This window comes from Linepithema humile, chromosome 2 (genome assembly GCF_040581485.1).
Source record: "Linepithema humile isolate Giens D197 chromosome 2, Lhum_UNIL_v1.0, whole genome shotgun sequence".
NCBI lineage: Eukaryota > Metazoa > Arthropoda > Insecta > Hymenoptera > Formicidae > Linepithema > Linepithema humile.
Window position 1 is genome coordinate 28,836,597 of NC_090129.1, and position 22,980 is coordinate 28,859,576.

Consider the following 22,980-nt stretch of genomic DNA (forward strand, 5'->3'; position numbering starts at 1 on the left):
TTTATATTATTTTAGTTTTAAAAAATATCTTAAACATAGATAAGATAACAAATTGTTTTATTAATAAAGTATACAGATAAATTGTTTCTTAGTTTATAAATTAATTTTTTTTGCCACACATATTTTTAATCATCTTTTTCCATTGGTTCTTCCGTAAATTCCACTGTAAATACTGCTTTGCCGTATGTTCGTCTCTCTAGAATAAATGAAACAAAATTATTTAATCTCATATAATATGTGGATATTTTTTATTAGAATGACATACCTGCTTTTAAAAGAAGAAGTTGACATTGGTTTAATATAGCTGCTTTTGATTTATCTTCACTCAAACCTAATATAGATCCACTGTGTATTGCAATATTATTTGAATAATTATGGATAATATAGATTATATTTTAAAAAGTTTTTTGCAATAGTTTCTTTACATTTTTTTATTAATATGATTATCAATATAAATATTAAATATTACTGAGCTCAAAGGATACAGATTTATTATATCATAAGGATTTCTGATTAAATTGATATTATTTGCACCACTGGATACGATCACATTCTGCAATATTATGCAATATTATATATTAATATAATTAATACAGTTATTTTATATTAAAAACATAATACATGTGTCTCTCTGTTGTTCACTTACCATGCTTTTGCGATACATATAAAATTGATGAGCTAAATGAATAGTTGCTATGCGTGTTTTTTGGTTCAAAAGCATATTTGCGTACTGTACTTCGAAACATAAACCTCTTCCTACTGCCAGCCGATATAACTTCCTATTTAATTTTACACCAGAAGTCAGTGGCTTTATTGTAATAAGATCTGTATTTAGTTGGGAACAAGCAAACTGTAGATAAAAAAGATACAATAAAATTAAAAAGTGAAAACAAGATTAAAATTACAATTGATTAAAAAATAGATGTACGAACCTCTAACATATCTTGCCGAGTTGGAATAATAGCATATAAATTATATTTCTTCATAGTTGCACATTGTCCCTGTAAAAATAAAAAAGTTTCAATATAAATACTATAATTCTAATGTAGCTAAACCTTTTATTTTAAAAATTATGTCAAATTTTGCTAGTTTTTAATAAATATAATGCAATATCAAATGTTTTTTTTAAATAAATAGATCACATACAAGTTTATTAATCTAAAAACATACCAATATATGTGTTTTTGTTGAGTCTGAACAAATAAATGTTAGCCTGTTAAGTATACATAGTTTTCCTCCAAATTTCTCACTAAATTTGCTTACATCAATTGGTTCTGGTATCACATTTGGTACTGTTTTACTCTCTTCACCTTTTTTCTTCTTTTTTTTATCATTATCAAAAATACTTTCATCTATAGTTTGATTTAATGCCACAGTCCTGTAACCCACTAATCCAAATAAATTTATAAATTGCCAAAAGCTGGTTAATTAATTCTATCTTGTATTACACAACTAACTTACTTTGATATGATCTTAATAATATATCGTTTAGACAATTCATATTTTCGCTTGATACATTTATGCACAAATCAAAAAATCCATTACATGGTTCAAAATCCATTTTTGCACAATTTATAATTTTTTAAGTAATTCCTCAATATAGGCTTATATTGCACAAATGTATGGAATACAGTTTGCGTGTAATATGAAAAATGCCAAAGGCGTGATTTTACATCAAAACACGGAAATGTACAAGCGTCATTCATAAAAGAATTCTATGAATGAGCGTCACTCATGTACACAAAGCTACACGTGCTCTGTACTTTGGTTAATTGCTGTCACATTCCAATGTTCTTCGTAATAATACAATCCACACAATGTCCATACAAATAATTTCTTCAACGCTTATTCATAAAAACATGAAAAATAAAGAAGCTAAGTGCAATAACTTGTTATCGTTACGAGACTACACGACTCGTTGACACAATTGGCGGAACATATGACTTCCTCCATGTTACGGAGTAGTAAAGCACATGCGCTACAAAAACGGTGCGCTGAAAACGCGCGTATTTTAAAGCTTCCATAATACTAAAATATTGTTTTTTATATTTATAAACAGTTTTTTTTAATTTACATATGAAATAAAATTTTAAAAAATTGGTAAAAATTAATTATTAAATTCAAAGTCAAGTATAATTTTTATTATTATATATAATATATATTAAAATTTTATTTTCGATTATAAAATAGCATGACACAGCTGATGTGATGATTCATCATTATGAATAATGGATTTAATGAAACTATTTTTTATTCTTAAGACATTGAAAGATAAGGTCAAGTATTATCAACCGTAACATATCGAAGATAAATCTACGCTTTGTTCTCCCGAAATACAGACCTCTCTCGCCAGCCTATCTATTCAATCGAAGGATGAGTTGTATGGATGGGAATAACTTTGCGTACTTGGACTCATTTTGGGAACTATATAAAGACCAAGTTCAATTTTTGATTCGACATAATCTTCAACGACTCTCATAGCTCAACATTATAAGTCTGATTATGGTGTTCAAATTAGGACTTATTTTTACGCTCATTCTTGCAAATTGCATAGTACGTATTTAATTTTTAATGAATTAAAAAAGCAAATTAATTAAATTTTATCTGCTTACTATTTCTATAATTTTACAACTTAACGTTTTACATTTTTGTTTAAAAAGACATACGATTAAAATTGATTTAAAGAATCTATTTTTAAAATTTACTCTGCATATAGGAACATTATTAAGTATTAATATTCAGGCACACGAGGGATATCCGCGTGTACGTCCTTACAAACAGCTGTTCTACGAAAGGTACAGCTATCAGAATCCGCGCTATCAATGGCAGGGCAACGGAATTCCCGGCGTAGCTGGGAAAGATTATCCACTGTTTCGTAAAGTGCCGCAGACGCGATTCGATTGCGATCGACAACAACATCCGGGCTATTATGCCGACCCTGAAGCCGACTGTCAAGCGTTCCATGTCTGTCAACGCGGCGGTCGTAAGGACTCGTTTCTTTGTCCAAATGGTACGTTATTCAATCAGGAGAGACTGGTTTGCGCGTGGTGGAACACCGTGGATTGCCCTCGCGCGCAAAGTTTCTACTCCATTAACGAGGCGGTTGCAAAAGCAATGGAGGAAGCTGATAGGTGAGCACGCATTATGTAACGAATTGTTCAAAATACGTACCTACTGTGCGCATTCGCATGCCGGATTACATAATCGGACGTCTCTTCTTATCTCGCGCGGATTAAATACAAAAAAATGTTACGGTATTTCTCTTGGCGTTCATGCTGAAATATTTCATAATAAAATAAGACGATAAAGTTACGCAGCTTGTTTCTCATAATAAGCATGCCACTTTCATTCGCATAGGAAAGCAATCAAAGTCTAACTCCCCCGCTTTCAGTCCTCCCGCTTTCCTTCTCCAGCCGCGATTAAAGGATGGTAACTGAAAACTTAACGGATATATAACTTCAGTATGCAAATATGCTATTAGTTACATTTACGCACATGCATTAATAATTTTCTTTATGATAAAGACGCATCAAACTAGCTGCGGAAGGAAAGCTCTCCCGAGGCTACCAGCGTGAATCTAACGTTGAGAGTGGCTCTGGGAATAAGTATAATCAGCTGAGCGAACAGCGAAGATGGAATAAAAACAACATTCCGATTCGTCGTAATCAAAACTTGGATTTCACTGAAGAGCTTCCTTATGAATCGCCTGAGACATCAGCGCGCCTTGGTTATGACATATCAGAATTTTCCGCTAAACGTTTGCCAGGCGCGAACACACGTTACGGCAATTTCTATTCATCGAAATGGAATCACAAGATCATCGGCGCTGAATTTGGCAAACAAACGAGGAAGAACAACTGCGCGAAATCAAACAACGCTTATCTACCTATCTATTAATCTAACTATTGGAGCAATCGGACACTTCAATATGTCACGTACGATATTAAAATAAAATATACAAATATTGTGAATAAATTTTCAAGATCAATTATTTAATACACAATCTCGTCTTTATTTTTTTACTGAGGAAACATTTTTTCAGTATATAATTAGTTTTATGATATATTTGAAATATACATAAAAATAAATTTTTTTATGTATTCAACGAAATTCAGAGAAAAATTGTAAAATCCAAAGAGATAGACGAGAATAGTCTAAATAGTTCAAATAACGGAATAGCGCAACCATACAGAACTTCAAGAGGATTTTGCTTAAGGATTCTGCTTTCTTGAGGATTCCGTTGCCCCAGTTAACAGACGTAGAATCGTGCTTTACCAAGTCGTGCTCTTTCGTTTCATGTAACCAGTCATATATACTAAACATAATCATGTTTAAAAGTAACCGCGATTGTCTGGCGCAGCATTAAACTCTTTTATCGCAAATGATTTAAATGTTGATGTATTTTCTCCGAAAAATTATTCTTGCAAATATCGACTTTGAGAAAAAATTACGTTGTTTTCTCACAATCAGTCATGTTATCAATCGCTAAATATGAAGTAGAAAATAAAGATAAAACTTGAAAACAATAAGAGGCAGCAAATGACTTTGAAACTTCACGAGCAAAATCTCACGAGCTATGAAAATTAATATTGAGTGTTGAATAAGCTTCCCATCTTAGATTTCTCCTTGTTCAGTGTTAAATAGATTTCTCTAACACGAGCAGTCCATTTAATCCTCTCGTGCTTTTGTGCCTGTAGATGTGGTTGAGTTACATTCAAGACAGCTTCGGCTTATAATATCACGATTTATGGACGAAGGAAGGGCTCTCGTCATCGATAAACGTGCGATGAATAAGCGATGACGCAAGCACGCGGCTGATGTTTCTCTGCGTCTTTGATATTTCCCGGATTCTAAGCAAAAGATGTAACGCTTTGTAGGTATCAATCGTGAGCGGGTCTGATCCTCTGAATATATATATCTGTCCACTATATCGCAGCGGTCGAAGCACCGATTCCGCCGTCACGATCGTTCGCCGCGAAGGTCAGTCGTGATTCGCGAAGTGGGCGCATCCCCTGCCTTGTATTCTCACGGATCCCAACTTGAATCCTGCTATTCATAAATTTCGAACAGACACGATGTAGACGTGGAAGTGACGCGCGTCAATTACGATGACGTCGATTGCACAGTCTTAGATATTGATACCCAGACAATATTCGGATTCTTGTGTGTACGCAACACCGAATAACGTCAATCAAAAGGATGAATCTCAGCGACCTTGATTGAGGAACTTCTCATTCTTGTACAGGAAATTGCGCAAGTGCCGGTTGGAATCAGAAAGTAGTTTAAAAAATTTCTCATTAGAGAATAGCGCGAAATACGCAAAGGATGTTTACACTGTAAGCTTAATAGAACGCATATAAAAGCAGTTAACTTAATGTACAACTACTAAAGATGGTTGTTAACTATTTGCGCAAACTATGAAGCAATAACATCTTCTAAAGTTGTGTAACGCAAAATAAGTATAGGGATGTTATTGAAATATTCTTGATTATCGTTATAAAAATATTATTATCTCGCTCGTAATTATTGTGTTAATTAAGATGGAAAGACATTTTATTGACAAAAATCCATTTTTATTGGTCTCATTAATATTTTTATATCGATAATAAATATCGATTACTGATATTTTTATATCAATAATTAATATTGATTATCGATATTTTTATACTAGAATTAATTTTACAGAAAATAAGAATTTGTAAGAAAGTAGAAATACTATCTCTCTATTTTACAGATTTTTAAAATGTTTATCTTCCGTGTGACTTTATCTCCCATTAGTTCACAAATTATCACACACTTTAATTATCAATATTCTTCCTTGGTTATTACAAAGGATTTCAATCAGCAGTCAATTATTACTTCAGATAATAATCCTGCAAATATTTTCGTAATCATCAGTACAATATATAAAGGAATTATAAAGAATAGAGTGCACGAAGATGACAAGGACGACTTTTCTTTCATTCTGAACGATCCGTCACTGATGTAACGCAATTGTTTAAGAAAGAAACGATTGCTAACAATTTAGACCGTTCGCTTTATTTGCCCTGATTTTGATGAAGCTTAATGACAACTCGGACATTTTAATACATTTACCATCTCGAAGTTATCTCACGATTGTGGCGTAATTTTAATTTTTTTCGGAATTAATGTGATTGATTTGTTGCAGTAAATCACTGCGAGATTGTGTAACATCTACCAAAGATCATTACCCTTTTTTTTTAATAACGAAGATTACTTATTGATGAGACAAAATGACTTAACCGTTTCTTCTCACTTGGGAGCTCTGGCGGATCGTGAGACAATTGTCGATGTTATACATAATATAATAAGAGCATTCCGGGCATGTTTTATGAGGGAACCAAGTGTAGCGCGGAAAGTGCAATTGAAGTCTCGCGCGCGCGTGAGAACAAATTTGATGTAATTATCACAAAGGCATTGTGTCTCGCAAGAGTGTGATATAGAAATTCCGTGCTAACCGTACTTATAGATTTCTTTTTCTCTCATTTCCTGTATCGCAAAATAAACGTTGCAACATACTTCAAGTGATATTTTAAATTATTTAGTATCGATATGTTAGAAATAAATATTGGAAATAATGAAATTATTTTTATTTTAATATATTTTAAAATTATCTTTTTATTTTGAAGTCAAATACTTATTGTATCGTTAAAAACTATATAAATATATTATTATTATATGTGTTTTATTCGCTCAAAAGTCAAGTAAAAAATTATAATTAATTCATACTTTCATACATTCGCCATAATGTGTGATATCTTATTCGTCATAGCGGCGGGTGACGAATGCATTGGACGCTGCCATGAATTATAATAATTGTAATGAATTTTTTATTCCGTGACATTAAAACTGTTTATTATAATTGTTACGGATTTTATAGAATTCTTAAAATATTCATAAAATGGATGAGCTCTGATACAATCTCATCGCTAGACTTCATTAACGATTAGTTCTAGAGGAATGGAAGATTTTGCAATGCGTGTATGATTATCGCAATCGTATTAAATCGCTGATGGATCTCACAGAAGAGACGCTAATACGATTATAGTTGAAGCCTTTCTATACTAGATGCTGGAATCATTGATGGATATCGCAAGCGTCACCGAAACTGTCTTACGAAAGTGAAGATAATGTTTTCTATAAATTTGAATTTTTTTTTTTAAATTTGTTTTGCAACGCATGTGATGTTACATTTTTTTAAACGTATTTTGAAAACTCAATTAAAGCAACTCTTGCATAACGGTTTTTTATTATGTAGGATGTCACAATTATTGAAAACGAGATTATTGCTAAATAACCAGTTATGTGGATATCAATTAATTTATAAATCTTTGATATGTAAGAAATCTCTGGAGTTACGAGCATTCAGTGTAATATTCGATGCAACTAAACTGGTTTCCGCGGTGCAGACAAGAAGTCGGGGGGAAGAAGAGACAGAGCGAGGATATTCGCCTTAGGGGCCCACATCTAAGACCCTCGAGGTTTTGTAAACTAAGATTCCGTCTGTCTGTTAGTTAGCAAATAGCTATATCGATGCCGTTCTTGCCTCAGAACTACGGCCGATTCTGATTGCTGACTCTTTGTCAACACGTACAATCGCGAATGTAGACGAGGAGATTAGAAGAAATCGGATCGTGTGTAGTAGAGTATTAAGTAAAGAGAATCGCGCGAAGCGAAACGCGCGAAGCGTTGTCGATACTGACGCCCGCTTTTGTCAAGTTACGCGCCGACTGTTTTTATGCCGCCCACGCGATGCAGTAACTCGCACTTTGCGGTGAAAGCCCCGAGTGAGTAGTACGCGCGAAGACGAGTCTTGTCAGTGCATAGGTACGTCCGATGATAATTACGCGATGATGCAGGCTGATTAGGAATCCGAAACGGGGCGAGCGAAGATGCGCCCGTCCTTTGACGCTGCGTCATCGCAGAGAGGTCGTATGGAAAATTAGTCGATTGTGAATAAATCTTCTGAAAACGCATCAAAGAGATGATTGATCAAACAGATCATTGACCCAAGAAATTGTTTTGAAATCAAGTTAGTCGGAAATAATTATACTCGGATCAAGAAATTAGTAATGAAATTGTTTGAGCGAAAATTAATAAACAAAATATTGATTACAATTATCAATTATTATTATTGTTAATAATATTATTTTTGGAAATTGAAAGACAGCTGCTTTAAATTGTCACGCATTTTTAACGAATGTCTAATAATCTAATAATCAATACTTAAATTTACTTACTTATTTATTTACTTTTATTATGTGATGAGAAAATTTAGCGTGTTTTGTATCTCAGAATTCTCTTGTGTGCTTCATTAATTTTGACTTGCCTTCCTCTATCGGGATATGATAAAATCGATACGATATCTTTTATTGCTCTTCTAATGATTCCGGATAGCCCCTCGGCAAGTCGAATAGAAAACAACGCGAAAGACGTTTGCGCAGCAATAGCATTTACGATCTATTCTTTATCGGAGAGTATCATTCTCTACAGTTTTTCCGATACCATGCATTATTTATGTGGAGAATCGCATCTCTTTGATCAGAGGCAAAAGTTCAGAGGTAGAAACAATCGTATATATAGTTTTACAGTCACAATTGCTCTCGGAGTCACTTTCTTTGCAAGATAAAATCAAAATCTTGAAAAGTAAGATTGTACAGAGAGAAAACAGAAATTCATATATCTTTTCTCATGCACTTTAGTTCATATTTAATGAAAAACATATTGAAATAATATCGCCACAAATTTACATAAAAATAGAAAATAATATTTTTATCATCAATTTCTCTTGCTTATTTTATTCATTTACATTTACCGATTAAAGAAAATATCAATCGAGCTCCAAAATTAGCAACGTGTTTTTTTTTTTTTAATCTGAAAACAAACAGATCAGCGTAGAGAGACATCCTCGCGATTCTCTCGATCTTCCTTCTTCACGGACGATCTTCACTGCCGGCTAGAGCAGCGTGAAATACACGGCACTCCGGTAGACGTTACTCTACTTGCAGTATTTCACTTTCACTAACCCCGGCCTCCCACGAGCTGCTCATCTCCGCGAGATCCCCCATCGGGGCCCTCCTCTGAAAGAGCCCCCTTCGTCCCCGCGGCGGGTCACTTACGTCGTGAGGTCGTTCCACGGATGGCGCACCGTTTATGGATAGTGATGGGCCCGCGCGCTAGATCCGTCCCCGCTATTTCGGACCCAGGTTGTCGATATTTACTTTAGTAATTACCAGGGGATCGAAGAGGTCATCCGGCTCATTTGGCACTCTTATTTTCACACACTCGCGCTTTGACGCGCTTGCGCACAAATACGTGTGTGTAAAGTATATAACATACTGTATATTGATAAATACTCCACCTTTGAGTGCGACACATAATAATAATTGTAAATTGTTATTAGAATGTCATGTGTGCATGAGTTGTAAAAAGTGAAATGTTTTATTTATTCTTCTAATAAAAGAAATTATTCCTCGGATCTGTATCGTGCCGATGTTCGTAAAATAACCGTTATTAGCACATAAAAATGATCGAAATTACAACACACGGCATTTCTCTGAAAATTTGACGGACGAAAGGTCAGTGCGCGGATGCAGTGTCCTCGTCTCTCGTACGATTTCCCGAAGTGCGGACGCCCCGCGCGAAAGGATCAATCCCATCGCTATCCGCGGTTTCGCGTTGTTTCCCCACCTTGCATCCCGAGGAACAGCGGAAAAAAGGGGGCTCGATCTGGAGGAGGTCGAAGGATGAGCGCATCCCTGGTGGGGGCGTATCAGCACTCGGGGTGCTATCCAAGGATATATATGCCGACGAAGTTTCTTCCACCATCAGTCACTGTCTTGACTTTACCTCAGCACTGCGGTGTGTTTTGTACGGTGCGGCTCGGTTGGGTGAGTCCACGACACCACTTCATCCCCCTTTAGACACCAGCGGGCTCTTGCCCGCTGCTCGACTCTGCGAGTTCTTGCGTTCCACCGTACAAATTGGGCCCCTTTTTCCGGATCCGATCAGTGTTCGCCCCAAAGAATCGACGATTCGCTATTACATTTTCCCTTTCATGCGTATGTGCGCGTATCTCAGCGTGGCACCGATAACATGCACGAATGATTCGACGAAAGTTCCGAACCTCCTCCGTGCGCAACGCTCGGAGGGTCGGACGAGGAACGATCGCAGTGTGTTAAAGTAACACGGTCAGTGAATTCCATTCGCGCGTATCTCGCAGTTCCATTTTTCCTTATCTCGCAAACATGTTTTATTCATCAACTCCTGAGGATCGTGTAGAGAAATAGACGACGTGAATTACAGTAGCGGAATACACGTATAATTAACCGATAATCGATATAGGTGCATAAATTCATAGGAAGTAGAATTTAGCAAAATTCTTGCCTTTCGATACTGTAATGCTATGACACTGCTCTTGATAGTATTTTTATATCACTAAATTTGTATCGAAAGATCCAGAAATTTTTAGAAGCATACAAAATTTTTTACAGAACAGTATATATCTATTGATTCTGTATGTTACAATGCAATATTTCTAAATCTTTATTTTTGAGTTTTGCTTTCTAAACTTAGCATCTGCTCAATTTTTATTCAAAAATCAACGAACAAATGTACTATATAAATTAGATTTTATCGTATTTATTTCACTTTTTATAAATAATAAACTAAAAAGTACTATATTATATTGCAATATTTAAAGACATTTTTGACAAAAAAAAACTCTACCGTACGTAAACAACATATAGTTTTAAACATCACAAATTGTTACAGACTTGAATTTAACGCTTATCTTTTAAAATATTTTTATATAATTATACAAAGAATAAATTATGAATAATTGCATTTTTTTTTTTTTAGACTCGCTCCTTGAGGGTGCTTGCGCCAGCAAACATGCGGCTACACTTGCTATGGATCGGTAAGTCCAAACAGATATTGATTGAAATATTGAGGTTCACCTTATCACTCTTGGCTTCATCTCACATAATCATTCATTGTCAGTGCAGTAATCGAATTGTTACGCCAGTATGTCATTGAATAAGCACATTGAAGTGCTAACAAAAAGCGGTGCAAGAAATCACGCGGCAATGTCTGTCGGTTTTCCTTCGGAGAAAACAGAAAGATTAGCAGAGATTGCAGTGTCGAGGATAGAGAAAAGAAAGTTCGCAATTTGTGACGTGTCCCAACGTCAAGTATAACCTTCGTCTCGATAATCGAAGGAGATGAAAAGTTTCCAAGCAATTGTTAAGCAATCTTACGCGCCAACTTTGCCTTCCGTTCATCGAATTATCGTGCCGTATAAGTTCTCGTACATGCCATTATGGGACACGCAATCAGTGTGGTATTCTTTGACAATGCTTGAATCCTGTACGCATACTAACTATAAATCATCAAGAAAAATAAAGAGAAGAAAAGAGAAAGAAACTGCACGAACGGTGATCACAGTCGCGAACGTGATGATATGAAAATTTTCATCCGAATATGTTATAAGTAATCTTAGGAACTGATAACAAATAAAGATGAATCTGCATCTTTCATTTTCAGGAATTTATTTCTTATCTCGTATAAATTTTTAAAATATTATTTAATTGTATTTAAAAAATTGTACTTTAAACTTTATAAAAATAATAATATATTATAATTTATGCACTATTAACTTAATTATGACTGACATAAAAATTTCTGCCAATCAAATGAGTTTCGGCATAGTCTTATTTTTTCAAATAATTGTTTTAAGAAACATGTAATAAAATTAAACACAAGTATTTAGTAGGACAACATAATTCATAATTCAAATAGCGCTTTCAACATCTCTGTTTTGGTCGTAATATTACGCGACTTATTGTTAGATGAGTTTTAAATGTCGACGGAATTTTCGCGCAAGGTCTACGACATTTTTTCGTAACATCCTCTAATTAAAACGAATTAGAGATAAGCCAGTGCGCAGCCGACTGGTATTGTTTCGGCGCACTTTTACATATTACGGGGTCACCCTTTACGCTTACGATCATCCGCATTTAAAATAAAGGTCAAGTGTATGCAGCGTGCCGTGTTAGCGCAATTGCTATCACCTTCCTTTTTCTCATGAATCTTAAAAACGGACAGACACTGTTAAAGATCGCAGATGCATGAGGAAGGCAAACATTTGGAAAAATAATAGGAGAAATTAATTCCAAAATCAATCAAACTTTTCCAATTTTAAAGTCAAATCGTGAATATTGTAATCGAGAACTTTGTTCATTATAGACGGATCATAATAACTTACAGAAATCTTTTGAAAGAAAATAATTAAAATAAAGATTTTGAAACGTATCCAATAAAATACGAAGAAATTCATGGTCCAAAGAAATAACCGAAAAAGAAGGGTTTCCGCCGCGGCTTCCCTTCGGATAAGTTACGTCAATACTGCGAGGCGATCGTGCAACGCTAGTGTAGCCACGTAACGGTCAAAGATTCTCTCGAACGATGCATCGAGTATCGTGCTCGGATTATCTTCTTAGATCACGCGAGGTTCGGCCGCATCTTGATCTCCGTTCCATTGTTTCGAGGTAACCAAAACCGAGGCTATCAACCGGCAACAGGAAGATGTACGGATAATGGTACGGCAATATTGTTGCCTGAAATAGCCTTTTGGTCAAATTATGCGTGATGTGGAAATTAATGACTAATAAAGATGAAGGGATAGAATATATCTGGAAGATTACTTATAATATATCTAAGATGTGGAAAAAGTTCTCATACTCGCAGCAGTTACAACCATTCACAAAGTTTCTTCTCTCTTCCGTGATTTAATTATGTGATTCGTAGAAACTGGATATCAATAAAGAGAAACTATTTCCGCAAAAATTATTTTAGACATTAAATAACTTTTCAATTATTTTTTTATTGCAAGAAACGTCTGCTTGTGTATAGTTCATTCGTCTTACAATAATTACAATAATTATGTCACATCATATACTTTATTAATCTTGTTATTATATTATTTAATGCTTAAACATAAATAATTAATTTCAAATTTAGCATCTTAAATTATTTGGAATGACTTACTGAGAAAACAAAAATTGTTTGGCAAGATACGTGATGACTACTTAAATCATTTATGAGCCACTGTGACAATAGTATTTTTTGAGCCATGGAAGTTATGTCAATCGTATTTGCTAAGTTGCACCCATTAGTCTACGTCGAAGTAAAGTCACCATTAAATCTTAATTTATCAACGTCAAGTCAGCCTGAGGGATATTGATACTCGTTTGATAATAACGGTTATTCATCACGAATGATATTCATCGCGATAACAAGAAGAGTCAATCAAGCTTTTCATAATTTATTTTGTTACTTCCTTATATATTATATCGAAATTACTTCGATAGTTACATCTTTGTCATTGTGTTGCGAGAAATATTTTAATAAAAAAAACACATCTTATTTTATGATTTGTAAACAAAAAAATTTTCTTGAAACTTAAAAAGCAAAAAACAGATACATCTTTCTTTCTGAACATGTTTTTAATGAATTATTTTGAATATTATTTTGCTAAAATTTCATAGAATTTGAGGTTGTAATTTGTATCTTTTGCTCAGGAACCAAGTCTCTATGTCTGCTTAATAGTAGCTTGCATGCAAGTAACTTGCATGACTCGCGAAGCGGCATGACAGTGTCATTGCGAAAACGTACACGGGAGTCTTTACAATTCCCGTGTAACACTATACGCACTTCTGAAGTCGTGCTACTTGCCTCTCTCCCGCACACGCGATATCTTCCTGCGCTTGTCCCTCTTCATTTACGCTTTTTGATGTGATTTACCTACGACCAAGCGTGCGAAGAACCAGCTTCTCCGCGCCTACACTCTAAGCGCACTCGACAATGCTCCTTAATTAATTAGACGGGAAGTTATGTCAGAGATTTTTCAAGACACATTTCTCTTCTGTGAGACTCGCACGCAACCTCTCGTCATCGCGACTATTGCGACCGTTACTGAGGTGATGTTGGCACCATTAAAGCTTTTAGTACTGGAAATAATCGATGTCATAATAAAAATTCTTCCTGCGATGTAATTGTAACAAGCTATTGTAATAAATGAAGAGCGCACAATCAAGGTAGGTGTCTCACAATAATGTTATCTTGTTTATATTTGTTTCAGTCTTGCTGGCTGTCGCTCGCACAGCTCTGGTAAGTAGCGCTTTTACATTGATTACATCGTTAAGAGCAATTTAAAATAGAAATATTTTTCTACATAACTATTTGCAATTTATTTAGTCTATGAATATTTCACGGACAATTTTCTTCCTACTTCATAAATGTCTTTCTTTATGTCTTTATTTTCACAAAAGCGGTGCATTAACCGGTGTATAAAGTAATACAGCTGTATATATTTTTCGCGATTAACATATTTTAGTTCTTTACTAACTGACGAAATAGCATTTTTGGTTGCGCAAGTTTAAGCACTCTCATATTAATCGGTCGTGACTATACTGTTGTAATATCACAACGATTACAATGATCGAGAGTACGAAGACGCTCCTTCGGTCTTTTCCACAAGCACGATTCTAACGATGTCGGAATCCATAAATTTAATATAATTAATCGTTCAAGGGTATCGCGATCTCGGGGATTATAAAGCGTTATACGATACTGAGTATAATAAATATGTACGAAACAAAGGAATGTTGAAGAACATAAAATATTTCTTTCGTTATTTATGATATATGTATTTATATTTATATATAAATTGAAATATTATTCAACTTTATATCTTAATAAAAATAAAATTAGAAATTAATTTTGTGATGAAAAAAAATCTGTTTGATAAAAATCTAATGACAAATTAATGATTTTTTTATATGCATTCTTCAAATTTAAGTAATTTTAATTTTTAACATTGTATACAGAACTTTATAACTTTTTTGTTTTAATTTCAATTGCGCAATTAAAAATACTTAATTTTTTTTTTGTACAAAAAACAAATTTTGACGGTTTTTTGTCATTTAATTGTGGGCATTCTATACGTATCTCATAGGCTGACGAAGGATATAATTATCCCAGACCATCAAATCCGCTCATACCAGGTGGTCCTGGCGGAGGTCCTGGTACAAAACCAGGAGGAGGATTTCCAGGTACTCCCGGTGGATATCCATCGGGTCCCGCACCCGGTGGACAGCCCGGAAAACCGGGTGGCTATCCATCCGGGCCAGGGCCGTCATTTCCAGGTGAGCGCCCGGGCGGTCAACCAGGCGGGCAACAACCTGGATTTCCAGGTCAACAGCCATCAGGTGGGTATCCTAGTGGACGTCCCTCGATTCCCTTTCCGAGCGGCGAACCAACAGGCAGACCTAGTCCAGGATATCCATCCGGCGGTCCCGGTGCACCGAGTGGGCCAGGTGCGCGACCAGGAGGATTTCCATCGGGACCAGGTGCTGGGTATCCTAGCGGCCGACCTGGCGGGCAAGCACCAGGTTTTCCAAGTGGACAAGGATATCCGAGTGGTAGACCCGGCCAGCCGGAAGGCCCCGGATATCCCGGCGGACAAGCACCTGGAGGTTATCCCGGTGAAAAACCTGGTCCGGGAAGTGGATATCCTAGTGGAGGGCCAAGCACTGGCTATCCAGGAAGTTCTCCGAGACCTGGCGGTGGTCCAGGTCCTCAAGGACCAGGCGGATATCCAGGACCAGGGGGACCTCAAGGTCCTGGAGGTCAGCAAGGCCCGGGCAGAACACCTGGCGGAGGTTATCCTACTACTAGACCAGGAGCTGAAGGACCAGGGGGCTATCCAAGTGGACCAGGAGCGCAAAGGCCAGGGGGCTATCCGAGCGGCCCGAGCGGCCCAGCTCCGCAAGGACCAGGCGGTTATCCCGGCGGACCAGGACCCCAAGGGCCAGGAGGCTACCCGGGCGGTCCGAGTCCGCAAGGACCGGGCAGCTTCCCCGGCGGTCCAGCCCCTCAAGGACCGGAAGGATTCCCGGGTGGACCAGGTCCACAGAGACCAGAAGGATTTCCAGGCGGGCCAGGTCCTGTAGGACCCGGTCAAGGAGCTCACGGTGACACCGGAGAGTATTCACATGGCGATGAAGGAACGTACGACGAAGGCGATTACTCGGCTATTCCAGGAGAACCTGGTCGCGATTATCCTATATACAGTGAAATTCCGGAGACCGGTTTCCGTTGCGACGCCCAACAATTCCCTGGTTACTACGCCGACGTGGAAGCTCAGTGCCAAGTTTTTCACATATGTGCCAACAATAAGACCTACGATTTTCTTTGCCCTAATGGAACGATCTTCAATCAACAATTCTTTGTCTGTGTATGGTGGAATCAGTTCGACTGCAACTCTGCGCCAAGCTTGTACTATTTGAATGAAAATATTTATGATTATACTATAATGGGAGCACCAGGGCCTCAAGCAGGACCCGGCACTCAAGGACCTTCGGGACCATCTGGACCAGGAGGATATCCGGGAGGACCTCAAGGTCCTTCAGGACCAGGAGGACCTCAAGGTCCGTCGGGACCAGGAGGATATCCAGGAGGACCTCAAGGTCCATCGGGACCGGGAGGACCTCAAGGCCCATCTGGACCAGGAGGATATCCGGGAGGACCTCAAGGTCCATCGGGACCAGGAGGATATCCGGGAGGACCTCAAGGTCCGTCGGGACCAGGAGGATATCCGGGAGGACCTCAAGGTCCGTCGGGACCAGGAGGATATCCGGGAGGACCTCAAGGACCATCCGGACCAGGAGGATATCCAGGAGGACCTCAAGGTCCGTCGGGACCAGGAGGATATCCGGGAGGACCTCAAGGACCATCCGGACCAGGAGGATATCCAGGAGGACCTCAAGGGCCATCCGGTCCAGGCGGTTATCCAAGAGGACCTCAAGGACCATCCGGACCAGGCGGTTATCCAGAAGGACCTCAAGGACCATCCGGACCAAGCTATCCAAGCGGACCTCAAGAACCAACGGGCCCAGGCGGTTTTCCAGGACGACCAGGTCCATCCGGCCGACCAGGACCCGGATATTTAACTCCGCCGTTAGGACCGTCAGGACCATCAGGACCTCAAGGACCTCAAGGACCTCAAGGACCTCAAGGACCAAGCGGACCTGGATACCCCGGAAGACCTCAGGGACCTTCTGGACCATCGACGAGACCGCAAGGACCTAGCGGTCCCGGCGGTTATCCGGGACCAGGCGGACCATCTCCAGGATATCCGGGAAGCCAACCGCAAGGACCGACTGCACCAGGTTATCCGAGTCCGGGCGCACCGGGAGGTCGTCCGCAAGGACCTAGTGGACCAGGTGGATACCCCAGAGGCCGACCAAGCGGCCCGTCATTCCCCAGTGGACCGGAAGGTATCCCGGAACAACCCGGAACAGGTTCGCCGTTCCCGCCACAAGGTCCTGCGAAACCAGATCGTGAGTACTTGCCGCCGCGGGCTGGATAATCGTGAAGCTAAATGCTCCAGCCGGTATCTAACGACGACTCCCACCGTTGTTAATGCTGGATGATACGTGTAAATACGAGCTCTTTTATTTGCGTAATCTAGGTAATATCGATTATTTGTATTGCAATCATTTTTACATATAAGAAATTCGATTATTCTGCTTACGCGTTTATTCATCCTGAGGTTTCCACGCGTGTAACTGAAATTTACATCACCGCCAAGTGTTTGTTCTTAGCTAATTTCACTAGTAAAATATATTTATATGTAAAGCATATTAATATATTACATAAAAACATAATATAAATGATATTTAATATATATAATATATTAATATATTTTATAATTTGCTTTTATACTAGTAAAATATAAAAGAGATTATTTTATCAAATTATAAAGTTGTGCATTAAATTTTTCTTAACTTGTCTCTTTCGGATTTTTTGCAGTTATTATATTATTAGCATAGAAAACATTATAAAAAGGTAATAGGATCGCGTATTTTTATCAAATTTTAAATATAATATATTTTAATACAATTTCTCTTTCAGATTTAAAGCTGCATGTTGTTAATATATTAAAAATAAACGGAAAACGATTTAAATCTTTATATTACATTGCATCGCGAACAAGTACTTATCGGAAACCTTATGATGAACTTACGAGTAATTAATATTAAGACATATACGCTAAATGTATTCATTGTCGTCCCATGAAATCTTATTCTTTAATTATGACTTAACAAGAAATATTAAAATATTACGATAAATCGATAAATACGTCTTATCGATTCTTATCGATCATTATATAAATATTTTAATTGCATTACTAAACAAATGTTCGATTATAATTCAATTTATACAGAAAACAGAAATAGCTATCGTATTATTATTAACCCTTTGCGATCTTGTGTTGATGTAGACTCAATATAGTATGCTTTACGATAATTTTGCGCATAGCTTTCCTAGTAGTTGAAATAATGACCACAATTATTACAAGTATGACTACAATTAACAAATCGTATTTTCCTAAAATTTTTCATAAAATTTTCTGGATTAACAAGGATTAATTGTTACTTTTATCTGATTCTAATAGCATTAAAACAATATTAGCTTATTTATCAAAATTAATTAAGACCAAAAGATTAATAAGTAATATTGATACTATTGATTGTCAGTTTAATCAGAAATATTAGTATTACAAATATTACTGCAATTGATTTTATCGATTTAACGACAGCGAATACATGTAGCTTGTAAGTATTAAAACCCGATCGTATTTATTTATTCAGCTTTAATAAAAATATAATGTTACTATTTACAATATTACTATCAAAAGAGATCATGAATCGGATGTCATGCGGATGTCGATTTTTCGATGATTCGAAATGAGAATTTATGAATTGAAAATATAATCAAAAATGTGTGAAAATAATAATCAAATACATATGATCTTATATTCTAAGACAATTCTATCTTACGAAGTGTCATAATAATACAATTTTAACGCAGTTATTTATCGTAATATTTAACAAACGCAAAATTATTGATTATCAAGCGTATATAACTTTAACAATTTGTACGATGTATCTTATTAGTATAATTCGAGCTACGAATTTATATTTGTAGGGTTGCGATAAGCAGCATCTTTCTTAGTGAATAATTTATAAGCGAATTATAAAAATGTATTATTCACAAGAATGTTAAAAATTCAGCGTTTTAGGCACATCTTTAAGGTGAAAATAGTGCACAATTATTATTTCATGATAAAATATTTATTTGTCTATTAAAAGCTATACATTATTTTAATTAATTACCACGTGATCCATGAACAACAAAGCAGTGAGAGTCCGATCTTTTCTTTTGAAGAGCGTATCATTGTCATATATAGTTAAGCAACGCATGACAATTATATATACATATACCTATATTTTTATAACAATGGTTTGAGACTCCTACGTGGGATGCCATTATGTATATTTTATGCGCGAAATAAAGGAAACACCTTTGCAAGAATTATGTTGTCTCTATTCACTATAAGTCCCGGCGGGTTACTGAAACCCCGAGCGAGACGGGTAACAACACACACGCGTTACTACATATTGCCTTTCCCTTTCCCCTCATTACTATAATTAGTCATTTCAAATTGTTCGCGCCAGGGGAGGTTACATAAATTCGTATGCGCGGCCTACGTGCGATCATCGTTTCGCGATTTATAGTTGCGTGCATTTCGCAACGCGCCAGCTCTTGTCTTGTGTCGACGACGAGACGAGACGAGTCATTCGACGGGCAAATGATTTTGCGGATTCCCATGGCAGTGACGTTACATTGGATAAACGTTGCGAGAATCCCGCTGCGGTTCATTCACGCGTCTTAAATTGTCTGACATAGGCAACTAGGTCGTACGAAATGCCTCATCCTGCTTTTCACATCGCTCTCGTCGGATTGTTTCGGTTGCGATACGACAAGATATGCCGTCATGCTTGCCGAGAAAAGGAAAATGACACTTAATCATCCGGCGGGTATCAGGTGCAATAGAAATAGATGCGCGTGAAACGTGATGGTATGTATTGGAATATACTATCGAAATAGTACAGCCAACCGGTTAGTGTTATCGCGCAGATAATCAGGTGCTTACTGCTGCAGTTTGTAATGAAGGGAATTATACGCGAAGCCAGTTAAACTTTGGTCTGGAAAAGCATGGCTCCGAGTAAGATAACAAAGGTCAATGGCTAATTAACAACGTTTGTAAATTAAGGACGTAATTTGTATGCATTGCCGTATTTCCAACATATTGCATATTACACACGGTAATTGTTCCGAACGATTTAATAACGAAAATTTAAAATAAAAAATTGAACGATGAATTCCATAAGCCATTCACTTCACTGCTATTGATATAACATATTTTTTATAATTTTTAAATTAGCTTTTATTCCTGAAATTTCCGTTACAATTTATTTAATATTAATCATTTTATTTTTTAGTTATAAGTACATCAATTTTAATGTTAAAAATTTTATAATTATTAATATTAAACAGCATAACTATGCTTTCCATTTAATGCTCGCTGAACAAGATATATATTGCGGCTTTACATTTATCAAAAAATCTGTCTTGGAAATATATTTCCTCGTGACGGCGACACGTGCCGAAAATAAATCTTCTTCCTGTTGCATTAAGAGATAATCAAAAGGCTGCGAGATAAAAGCGCGATGCAAATTGAAAATGTATAACGTAATACATTATGATTCACTTCATGAATATATAATGGATGAATCCGGCACGAAACGCGAATTCTGTTTCGTCAGCGTACCACGACGAAGGTCCCGTGAATATATGTACCCGCGGATGGTCTCGCTTGCGCTTATTTGGTGCAACAAGCGCAAGGCGATGGTCGTGTGAAAAATGTAGAAACTAATGAGAAGGCGCCGCGCGCGCACCGCCTGGAAATTACCGGCCTGTGACGCAAGCCAACCTTGGATGGCACGCGGACCATCTTGCTCGAAAAGTAGACCATTAGAGCGGATGATAGTGACGGATCACCTGTTAACAGATCTGACTTACAACTCGACCTTTTGCAGCTGGTACCGATTCCACGACAGTCACGTAGTCGTTGACTATTTTCGTTACGAGAAAGTATAGACATAGACGTATACCGTCTCTACTGGGACTCGTTTTTCTCTTATCCACTATTACCTTATGTATAGTTAATTGGCGTGCGTAATTGAGCTCACTCATGCATAATGGGAATAACTAATGTATCAGTCAAGCGAAGAAAATCCTGTTCAGTGATGATTGTATCAAGCAGAGGTGCACCGGGCTTTTAGATGCGATTTGTAAAATACTTTTTACAAGATAACAATTTGTTACTTAACATCGTACAAATTAATCATCCAACAATCACTGAAGAAAAAATAAAGGTTAAATAAATTATTCTTGTAAAAGTGAAGCTTTATAATTATAATCGCATATGTTGGAATAACTTTTGAAGTAATAACAGTAATCGATACGGCGTGAATAATAGAGCGAAAACTAAACGCTCTATTTTTTTTTTTTCAGAAAAATACAAGAAGATCGATGTGCAAGTTTTTTTCAGCTTAAGATGGAGAGTATCAGCGTGTAATCACAGTGTATAACGCCTGGTAAATTTAATGGTAAATTGAACTATTAGGAATTAATATCCCTTGCGCAATGGACGCGCGTACACTCAAAACGTAATCTTTTTTGTAATTTGCTGCCTCGAGTGATGCGCGTGTACCTTACAGGGTATCGCTCGATGGGCACGCCGACGGAGATGCAGCGATGACGAAATTTGTCAGCTCTTCAACTACCGACTGCATTATTGCATCTCCGTGATACGATATGGACGATGAAATCCGCTGTCACGGGAAATAGGACGAAAAACGACGGGCAGCAGATGGCGCAGCCAATATTGCAAGGCGATTTATGCAATTTCTGTAGATTGTAAATTGCAAATGACCAAGTGTTACGGGAATGTTCGGTTAAGGCAATACGTTCGCCTTTGTAAATTTTACGAATCGCGGACTAAACGGCGCTCGCCTTATGGTATCGGCTAGAATCGACATACTTCGAGCTTTTGAATTTACATGATAAATTAAAGTGCACGCCGCAAAATATCGCGCGTCGTTGCGCAAAGCTGTCCAGTCATCACGCATAATGGCAGAATAAATTATTTGCTTTTCAATTACAGATTCTTTGACAAACTCGGAGCTGCTGTTTTTAATTAAAAATTCTCGCTTATACATTATTGAATAATTCAGTTTTATTAAAAAATCACTTTCTTCGCGATCGACAAAAGTCAATACGCTGTGCAAATGACTCGTCGTAGCATTAATGAATGTAAATAGTCAAACCGCAATTATAATAGAACAATTGCGCTGCGTCTCAGCTGCGAAGCAGAAGCTTTGGGTGGGCGGCGATATCACGATGAAGCGCGATCGGAAAGGCCAAACGGGTTTCAATCGGTGCGTGCAACACCAAACGTCGCGCGATGCAAGGCACCGCGCAACCGGTTCGTGGGGTCAGTAATCGTCATTGTCAGGGCCGTTCTCGCCGCACATCTATTCGCGGTAGACACATTGTCGAAGCGTGTAATTCGGGATCTGCCAATAACGCGAAATGCAGTACCGTGTATACTGCCTCGCACTGGCACAGCTCATGACTGATCGACCGGTAAATTTCATCGGCACGGAACGATCGAATCGTGAAGAGCAATCGGAAGATGACTTCGTTTATCGGCTGAACAATAACGGATTGAGCAAACGACGCTATTTATACCTTTCGGCTGTGCCCGACCGTTTGCCGTGCGGTCCAAATCGGCTTGCGACTTGATTCACTCTTTAAATGGAGTTTCCTAATGGATCGTGACCTCTGAGCGAGAGGCTTGATGCAGAAGTAAAGAAAGTGTAGCATTCGTAAGCGCATTTAAATATAATTAAGTGATGGTTGATTAATCGTTTGCTTTAAAAACGAGCTTACAACTCCGCTAAATGCATATATAATTGATAAAAA

The 22,980-nt window shown here is 37.4% G+C and overlaps 3 protein-coding genes across 3 annotated transcripts; 2 read left to right on the forward strand and 1 right to left on the reverse strand.

The window, feature by feature from the left end:
• Nucleotides 1-40: 40 nt before the first annotated feature.
• Nucleotides 41-1,985, reverse strand: Rpp30 (ribonuclease P protein subunit Rpp30). Its single transcript, XM_012373484.2, has 7 exons — nt 1,462-1,985; nt 1,171-1,388; nt 933-1,001; nt 647-850; nt 486-553; nt 266-345; nt 41-196 (listed from the first exon to the last, which is right to left on the reverse strand). The coding sequence occupies exons 1-7, from the start codon at nt 1,559-1,561 to the stop codon at nt 126-128; spliced, it is 810 nt and encodes a 269-aa protein (XP_012228907.1). The 5' UTR covers nt 1,562-1,985; the 3' UTR covers nt 41-125.
• Nucleotides 1,986-2,502: 517 nt separating this feature from the next.
• Nucleotides 2,503-4,476, forward strand: LOC105675957 (uncharacterized). Its single transcript, XM_012373474.2, has 3 exons — nt 2,503-2,553; nt 2,743-3,131; nt 3,525-4,476. The coding sequence occupies exons 1-3, from the start codon at nt 2,503-2,505 to the stop codon at nt 3,895-3,897; spliced, it is 813 nt and encodes a 270-aa protein (XP_012228897.2). The 3' UTR covers nt 3,898-4,476.
• A 5,264-nt stretch (nt 4,477-9,740) lies between these two features.
• Nucleotides 9,741-20,368, forward strand: LOC105675958 (collagen alpha-1(I) chain-like). The gene is made up of 3 exons (XM_067349890.1): nt 9,741-10,939; nt 14,162-14,190; nt 15,038-20,368. Exons 1-3 carry the CDS (start codon nt 10,915-10,917, stop codon nt 17,450-17,452), a joined length of 2,469 nt encoding a protein of 822 aa, XP_067205991.1. The 5' UTR covers nt 9,741-10,914; the 3' UTR covers nt 17,453-20,368.
• Nucleotides 20,369-22,980: the final 2,612 nt, after the last annotated feature.

Coding starts and splice junctions, on each gene's coding strand:
- Rpp30 (XM_012373484.2), bottom strand. CDS start 1,561: ATGGATTTTGAACCATGTAATGGATTTTTTGATTTGTGCATAAATGTA. Junction 554..646: donor ATATGTATCGCAAAAGCATG/GTAAGTGAACAA, acceptor ATAATATTGCAG/AATGTGATCGTATCCAGTGG. Junction 197..265: donor ACTTCTTCTTTTAAAAGCAG/GTATGTCATTCT, acceptor CATTTATTCTAG/AGAGACGAACATACGGCAAA.
- LOC105675957 (XM_012373474.2), top strand. CDS start 2,503: ATGGTGTTCAAATTAGGACTTATTTTTACGCTCATTCTTGCAAATTGC. Junction 2,554..2,742: donor TCATTCTTGCAAATTGCATA/GTACGTATTTAA, acceptor ATTAATATTCAG/GCACACGAGGGATATCCGCG. Junction 3,132..3,524: donor GCAATGGAGGAAGCTGATAG/GTGAGCACGCAT, acceptor TTTATGATAAAG/ACGCATCAAACTAGCTGCGG.
- LOC105675958 (XM_067349890.1), top strand. CDS start 10,915: ATGCGGCTACACTTGCTATGGATCG. Junction 10,940..14,161: donor GCTACACTTGCTATGGATCG/GTAAGTCCAAAC, acceptor TATTTGTTTCAG/TCTTGCTGGCTGTCGCTCGC. Junction 14,191..15,037: donor CTGTCGCTCGCACAGCTCTG/GTAAGTAGCGCT, acceptor CGTATCTCATAG/GCTGACGAAGGATATAATTA.